Here is a 9,025-nt window from a genome sequence, read left to right as displayed (position 1 = left end):
CCCCTTAATGTCTGTAAAGTAAATGCTTACATCAGGTTTCGACCACCCTGGGTTTTGGCTGGGTGGTCGAGCCTGGCATGGTTTGCTTCCGCGAAGGTTTGAACTCCCATAAATTATTCGCAAATTGCATTTTCAGATGATAGATTTTTTCTACCTTACAATCCATCCATCATTTCTTACAGTTGAAATCCGTAGGGGGGAATCAATGATGCATTACATGAGCAATGATAAAAATTGGAACATCCAAAGTTTCAGGTTCACAAATTCAAAGGCTTATGCAACAGTTATTACGTATTATGATACACATGAATAGAAAACTACTAAGGTTCATATGACTAGTGAGTTTATGTAATAACTAAACATAGGCCATATGGCTCAACTGATTTGATACTCTCCACTTGCATGAACCTCCTTGACCCTCTTGTCATATTCATCTTCGTCATCTTCCTCTTCTACCTCTGCATCAATGTCTTCCTCTTCATCTTCTTCAACTTCCCAACCGAAACCTTTGACAGGCTTGGATGATGGAGGCTGTTGTCTTGCCTCAGCCACAATTTTCATTATCTCATCCACACTTTGAAGAGAAAAGCTTGGATTATCTCTCTGGTAATAGATGGCTTGTGCTGGCTCCGTCAGTTCCTTTGGCAAGTTCTTTAAGAACCATGGGTGGCTTTTGATATCTGAGAGTGAAATTCTCTGTAACAAAACTCGTCAATTTTCAGACACCGATTTACAGAAACTTAGTACTGCAAAATCATGCCATTTAGAGAATTATACCCTGGAAGAGTTTGCAACGAATATGCGAGATAGCAGGTTTCTGCAAGCTTGAGATACATGAACATAGTCAGGGATTTTGTATTGGACAGCCATTATTTTCTGCAAAAACATCACAAGAAGGCAAAAAAGATCAGTGATAACTCATGGATTCTTTCAGAACCGAATATGATAGAGATGTTCACCTGAATTGTTTTCCTAAAATTTCTAGGGTCATCTTGGTCTTCAAATGGGTATGCCCCTACCAGCATCACATAAAGAGTAACTCCACATGACCAAACATCTGCCAACTGAACCAGAAAAGGAACATAATATTGAAATAGAACAAGTTACTACTTGAAGGTAAATCCCACTTGTGCGTAAACAAATTGGAGATGGCCCCAGGAACCAGAGATTGAAGAATGCAATGCAGAAAAGAAGAGCCAGTGAATGGAATCAAAATTATCTTGACAGAATTCTGAAAGAAAAACAAGCGCAGCATCTTGTGTTTTTCACCTCCAAATCATGGAGAGTTAGTCACTGTTCATCATTTGCTAGAATTTACTCATAGTCTAATTATTTAACCATTTTCTAGGTCATCTGTAGAATCAGGTCTTCAACACAGTCTACAATATACATGATCAAATTTGGGGGATTGGCCTTTCTACATCTAAAACCAAGTTCACCTGCAAAGCCCCCAGCACTTCAGCCTCCTACACCTTTTTGGTCACATACATGAACACAACTACTCAAGAATATTAACCGAGAAACTGTAACTGAATATCAAATCATTTCTGTTATTCAAGATCTTTCAGAGAAAACAATTTGCCGCAACTTGAAATGATACAGCAACTGGGGCATGCCATTCAAGGCCTAATGTTCTTTGATATCATCTTTTTATATATATTTTGTCTTCAATTTGAGCTTTATGATTGTACAGATCATGGTTTCTGAATTCAATCTGATGAAAAAAGTTGGTAATGCAAGCTCAAGTTAAAAATCAATCAGCAGTTCATCTGCTAGTATTAATCATACTAATAGTGCCATATTGGTCAACACTTGCACAGATCCAAACACAAAGCAACCTTTTCAAGATCTGCCAAAACCCATTTTAGAAACCACATCACACAGGACCTGAAGTGTCTATAAAGCCAATTTTATGCTAAAAAGATAACAAGGCCATATAGAACAATCAATAGGATATGATAAACTCTGTTATTGGCCTCGCATGTGCATTCAAGCTTATCCTTTCATAATATATTATGGGAAATAAAAAAAAATGTCCACCAGGAAATAAACCAAAATGCAACACATCTCCTAACTCAAATTAAGAAACCATGTGCTTAATGCTTGAAAATGACAAATGCCCTAACACAGACAGAAGTTCACAATCTTGCTCATAAGAGAAATGGATTCATACTTGTCCCAGCTTGCACCTAACCCTTTTCTTATGGTTGGATATTGGAAAGAGGATTAGATCATTCAAGATAGTGCTGGCTTCACTAGTGATGTACAACAAAAGTGCAGATGTGGATTAGAAAGTGGGTTTTGTTGAAGCTAGAACAAGATCAATTCCTTTTGGAGCTTATGTTCTATGGTGACTAGATATTCAATTTGACAACAAAAAAGATGGACGACAAAACAAACTTACCTTGCCATCATACTCTCTCCGAGAGAGAACTTCCGGTGCTATGTAAGCCGGAGTTCCTACCGTTGATTTCGGCCTTGAATGCAGCAAAGAGGACTAAACCAATGCGGAACCAAAAAATGTTAAGAACATTAAGAAAACACTCTGTAGCTTAAACAAAATTAACAAATCAAGTGTGATTAAGTGAGTTCCAAACCTTAGAGTAACCGAAATCACAGATTTTCAAGCGAGGTGCCGGACTTCCATCTAACAGTGTGTTTTCCAGTTTCAGATCTCTGTGGCAGATTTGCTGTTAAAGAACAAAGAAAACTCCCATAAACACATTCAGCAATTGTACCAGTTTCTTGTAATTAGGCAGAAAAGGTGAGATTTATCATAAATATAAAAAGCTCCGAGATTTGCTTATACCATGTTGTGACAGTAATTGACCCCAGAGATCAGCTGCTGAAAGAAATACCTAGCCTGAAAAATTCAAACAAATGACAAAAATCACACTGGAATACTACCAAGTAATTGCAATTAATGAATTAAAACAAAAGGAATCAGAGAGAGTGAGAGAGATTTAACCTCATCTTCACTAAATCTACCAGCATTGCAGATTCTTTCAAAGAGTTCTCCACCAGCTGCATACTCCATCACAATTGCCAAGTGTGTTGGGGTCAAAACCACCTGCAAAAAGATTGAGTTCCCTTCCTTAATAATCAAACAGGATTACTTTTTTTAATTGTAAAAATTAAACACCATTTCATATACTTGCCTCCTTGAACCGAATTATATTGGGGTGCCTTAATGATCTGTGATTTATAATCTCCCTTGCCACGTTCTCATCTATCTGAAAACCCAAAAAATTCTCAATCTTCCTTCTTGGTATTTCACAAGACAAACAAAGAACCAACAACTTAGATATATCATTATCAAACTTTTTAAGGATGCTACATGTGAAAAAACACGACTTTCTCTAGAAAAAGGTAATTTTCTCAGGAACCAAACAGAAAAAAGACAAAGGAGTTCCAAGAGAACAAAACAGATTACCTTATGACCTCTTTCAATGTATTTCATGGCAACAAGTTCTTTGGTCTCTTTGTGCCTCAAAAGCCTTGCTACCCCAAAATTCCCAGCTCCTAAATCCTTCACCAACTCATATTTCTCCATCTTCTTTGTCACTCACTATGCAATATGCCTTCTTGCTTTTGCTCAGCAAACGTTATGCTGCTCCCTGCAATATGCACGTGTAGATTATTACATGCAGACTCTCTTCCCTTTATACTTGTAGCCTGCTCATTTCCTGGTGTCGCTCATGCAGGTGTGATTTTCTTTAAAAATCTGTATATAAAATATAAAGAAATATTTGTACAAATATATTATAAAATATGAGAAATTCTTTCTTTCTTTCTTTCTTTGTTTTACTCTCAACCGTTTGTGATAACATTTGTGTCAGTTCTTCGTATCTTCTCCTAGTTTAATCTCGTGGGAATGGTCAACGGTCTGGCCCTCGAATACAATTTTTTTTTTTTTCCTTTTTCTAAGATTAGGACATCTTCTCTTTCTTTTTTTTTCTAAGTAAAAAATGGGAATTCTTCTTATGAATTTTTTTCGATCTAGTCTTAAATTATTTATTTTCAAAATTCATGATTTCTTGTTTTTCAAAACTTATCCAAGAGTTTTCAATCTTTGGCAGAAAAATGTCGTGCAAGGCCGTTTTTCTATTAATTTGATGACCAAGTGCATCTTCGGATTAATTAATCGATATATATCAAAATTAAGTTTATTTTCTCAATCTAGTTGAAAATAAACTACTTTTTTTCGAGGATAAGAGATATTCTAAACTAACTTGCCCAATAACTAAAAATAAATTATTTTTTCTAGTGATTTTAAGGATGTATCTTTGTCTAAGTGTATTAATAAGGCTTTAATAAATTCTCTTAGATATTAATTTAAAATTTTAAATTCAAGAAACAAAAAAAGATTCATAATTTTTAACCATAACTATTTTTTTATGGTGAATATTCTATCAGTATTTTTATTAACAAGTAATTTTACTGATTCAAATTTCCGACAAACCAGTTATTTAAAAAATACTTGCTAATCATAAGTTTCTATCGATTATTTATATACTGATAGAAATATAACCTAAACATTGACCAGAAAATTTCAGTCCAGAACCAATTGTTTAATATTAATTAAACTAAATTATTCATACAAAAACTAAATAATTTAGTGAGATTTAACTTGGCATGTATTTGGAATACTATAATTTAGAGAGTGAAAGGCAAAGAGGGAAGGACAGTGAGTGCACATGGAGGGGGTGTTAAGATATTAAAAATTGCTGGGGAAAAGAAGAAAGAGTATGGGAATCCATGACGAACAGCTTGAATCCAACCACTGCCTCTTCATTCTTCATCAGTTTTTACACTTTCTATTTTTTTATTCTTCATTTTTAGGGTTTTGGATCTCTAAAAACGCCGGTGTGCTAGGAAGCACAACACGGCAATCTCTTGACTTTTTGCATGTACAGGGATCATCACTTCACTTGGATCGACCCCCCTCTTGACTTTCAAGCTTCTTTCACACTTTGTCTTCCTATTTCTTTTCTTTGTATATAAGTATCTCTTGAATAAAGCTGTGCTTCGTGTATAATTAATGGGAGTTAATCAATATCTAATATTAAGTATTCAAAATGATATAATAAAATTTTCAGATTAAAAATTTGTATATATAATTATTAACAAGAGACGTTATCAAAACATAAAATTAAATAACTATAAAATGGTCTGGTATTCTTTTAATTACTTGAATTTGAAAAGTCAAGAAAATCAATTAATCATTTGTTAAATAAGAATGTGAGAAGTAAATGCTCATGTGTCCATGGCCATCTCTCCCGTCTTTGTCACTTCATTAATTTTGGGTGTTTTTCAGCTGAAGAAAAAAGTGCAAGAATCTATGAATTTCCTCCCATCTTCTGTTCTCAGAGAGGAGATCGATCATGGATGCCATGATTTTTTTCTCCTTGGGATAGACTGACTAGTCTTCACACTTGCTTCTGAAGACTGCAACACAGATACGGACAACACTTCCCATGCCATTACTGAAAATGACAGTCGCCTTCTGCTTCACGTCGGCTCATTTTCAGCAAAATTAATGTTTTTGTTTTTTTGTTTCTTTTTGTTTATTAATGGTGTTTTTGAATAACTTGTGTTTTAATTGAAATTAATTTTATTTCTAGACTATCTAAAAACATACTTTTCTTGTATCAATCAATGAATTCAAAGAAATAAATTTATTTAAGTTTGATTTCAATATATATAGTAAATGAAAAATAAAAATGTACCGTAAGACCAATCATTTAAAAATTATATTTTTACATTTTCAAAAAACATTAATTGTAGTTATGAGTAAAAGAGTGTTTGATTTTGAGGTGACTTTATTTTTATTTTTATGGAATCCACACAAAAGCATGTATTTTAAATTTTTAAAGGTGTTGTTTGTGTTTTAAAAGGGTTGTGCATTTGAAAAACAATCATTATACCTCCAAGCTAAACACGCTTTACCTGTTTGGAGTGTGATTATTGTTGCGTTTGCTTTTCATTTAGAAATATATCAAAATAATATTTTTTTTATTTTTAAAAAAATTATTTTTGATATCAGCACATCAAAATAATCTAAAAATAATTTTTAAAGACTGCAGCACAGTTATGGATAAGACTTCCCATGCCATAACCGAAAATTACAGTCGCCTTATGCTTCACGTCAACTCATTTTCTGCAAAATTAATGTTTTTTTTTTTGTTTTTTTGTTTCTTTTTATTTATTAGTGGTGTTTTTGAATAACTTGTGTATTGATTGAAATTAAATTTTATTTCTATACCATCTAAAAACATACTTTTCTTGTATCAATCAATGAATTCAAAGAAATAAATTTATTTAACTTTACTTTCAAGATATATAGTAAATAAAAAATAAAAATGTACCATAAGACCAATCATTTAAAAATTATATTTTTACATTTTCAAAAAACATTAATTGTAGTTAAGAGTAATAGAGTATTTGATTTGGAGGTGGTTTTGATTTTTTATGAGACCCACACATAAAGCATTTATTTTTAATTTTTTAAAGGTGTGGTTTGTGTTTTAAAAGGGTTGTACATTTGAAAAACAATCATTATACCTCCAAGCCAAACACACTTTACCTGTTTGGGAGTATAGTTGTTGTTGCAGTTGTTTTTTCACTCAGAAATATATTAAAACTAATATTTTTTTTATTTTTAAAAATTATTTTTGATATTACTGCATCAAAATGATCTAAAAATATAAAAAATATATTAATTTAAAACAAATAAAATAAAATAAAAAATCAAAATTTTTTTGAAATACGCAAAAATAAATAGAATTATTAATAACCCAAACAAAATGGATACACCAAGTTATCAAACAAACTCTAAATCTTTTTAGAGTTTCTTCTAATTTTATTTAGGTACAATCCATCACATGAAAGACTTACTTGTAATCATGCATACAAAATGTAGTAAAATGTGGTTTTGGATATGAATTTTGTAGTGTTTTGTTAGTGTTTTAAGATAAAATAAAAATATAAAGAAATGATAGAAACGTGATTGATTAGAGAGACTATATATATATATAAATATAATATGTCTATATAATAATTTTAAAATAAATTTTTATATTTTTAAAATACAAAAACACATGTCTCTACTATTTCTATCTTTTCAATTCGTAACTTCACCATTAAATTTGGGTCTAAGGTTTCAATTTTAAGGCCACGCAGCTCATTATGTAAAACTTGAGATAACTTCTAGTGTACATCCAATATAAGAAATATAAATTAAAATTGGGTAAAGAGGTTTTCTTTGCCCAATTCATATGGGTTCGAGACTCAAACAAGAGTTTAGACTAATTAACCTAACCCAATAACATATCTGGTGTGAAATGTAGAGCCGAACTATTGACAGTATGCTTGGCACAAACGAATCACTTAAAGACCCAACAAAGACTCTCAGACTGGCCCTTTGTTGAAATAGATGAACGAAAGTAAGCTCAACAATCAATTGATTCTTAGTTTTTCTTAGTTACCAATTATATTTTTCAACCGACATATAAATATATAATAATTGATTGACAGTTTTTTTCTATAATTTAGTTCTTTATCACTCATTCCTGGATTACGTTCAAGAACATGAACTTGGCTATGATATAAAAAAAAAATAATAAATTGAAATAGATGAACAAGTTTTGAGGGAATGAGATTGGGTTTGACATGGGATGAAGCTAAGATGTAGGTACATATATGGTGTAGGATTATGGTTTTAATCTTAACTAAATATGATGATTCTAGTTATATTGGAAAAAAAAATATATAATACGTGTAACGTCAACCAAGAACATAAAAGACAAAAACTGGTTGGTGGAGTATTAGTTTGGTTAATAGGTTAGTGTTCTCTCCATTGTTATGATATGATCTAGGTTCATCTCTTACGGGAAGATATGATAAAAATAAAAAAAAAAAAAAAAAAAATTTCTTAGTCTAAAAGGAGATATTGTCATTTGGCCTGACTAAAATAACTGTAATTTTTAATCTGATTATTAAATTAAATTTAAATTTTTTTTAGTAGATTCTCCAAGTTAATTCTATACTAAGAACTTGTTTGAGATTATAGTATTGGTTTAGTTACAATTTAAAATATTTTTTATTTAAAAATGCATTAAGATGATGTATTTTTTTTAAAAAAAAATATTTTGATATCAACACATTAAAAAAATTCAAAACATTAATTTTTTTTAATTTTAAAAAAAAAAATAATTTTTTTAAAAGACACGAGTTAGACTGTGTTTCCAAACATAATCTAAATTAACTGTTGTAACTAACAAAGAAAAAGGACTTTCAAATTAAACTTAGAAGTTGTTGTTTATGTCATTTTTATTCTTCCCTATTTAATTCTAGATTCTTAGCTTAATTTAGGACTTATTTGTGCCAAAATTCTTATCTAAGAAAATTTCAAAAATTGTGCAACTAATAAAAATTTTATCAGTTGTGTGACTCTTAACTAATGCAACCAACAAATAAAAAAAAGTATTATTTCTTTAATTTTTTTCAATCTATGTTATTTTATATTAAAAAATTAACTGACTGCGCTATTTAAAAAGAAAATCACGTCAATTATCTGAGCCATGAATTGTTTATATCCTCTTATTTTTAAAATGTGAACAAAACCTTATTTAGAACGGTTACAATATATCAATGACTTCGACCGTTTCACATAATTAGCATTCATTAAATCCATGTATTATCATTGATTGCCACAATTAATTATTTTCAAAAACACCTAGTTCTTGGAGGGTTGGCACCTCAATTGCCTTGGGCTGGCCTAAGGCAACGAGGAATATCAAGCACCTCGGTCCCACCTCTTTTTCAACGGCTGAGATGATCCAACTGGATGACACGAGGATCTTCGGTGTGTCCAACAAATCAAACGGTCTCATTTTCATCATCATTTCTTCTTTCTTTGCAGGCTGTTGTAGGGCCCATTAACACCCCAAAGATACACACAGACACACCACAACGCCTAAAAAGAAGAAAATGCCTGCACATCCGGCGATGATTTCTAGCACTG

The 9,025-nt window shown here is 31.5% G+C and overlaps 1 protein-coding gene across 1 annotated transcript; it reads right to left on the bottom strand.

The window, feature by feature from the left end:
• Positions 1-192: 192 nt before the first annotated feature.
• Positions 193-3,840, bottom strand: LOC118051949 (serine/threonine-protein kinase SRK2A). Its single transcript, XM_035062745.2, has 9 exons — positions 3,434-3,840; positions 3,159-3,233; positions 2,969-3,070; positions 2,810-2,863; positions 2,598-2,690; positions 2,405-2,497; positions 960-1,064; positions 778-876; positions 193-696 (listed from the first exon to the last, which is right to left on the bottom strand). Exons 1-9 carry the CDS (start codon positions 3,551-3,553, stop codon positions 376-378), a joined length of 1,062 nt encoding a protein of 353 aa, XP_034918636.1. The 5' UTR covers positions 3,554-3,840; the 3' UTR covers positions 193-375.
• Positions 3,841-9,025: the final 5,185 nt, after the last annotated feature.

This window comes from Populus alba, chromosome 19 (genome assembly GCF_005239225.2).
Source record: "Populus alba chromosome 19, ASM523922v2, whole genome shotgun sequence".
NCBI lineage: Eukaryota > Viridiplantae > Streptophyta > Magnoliopsida > Malpighiales > Salicaceae > Populus > Populus alba.
Note: the sequence above shows the minus strand (reverse complement) of the source record. Positions and strands in the feature narration are given on the sequence as shown.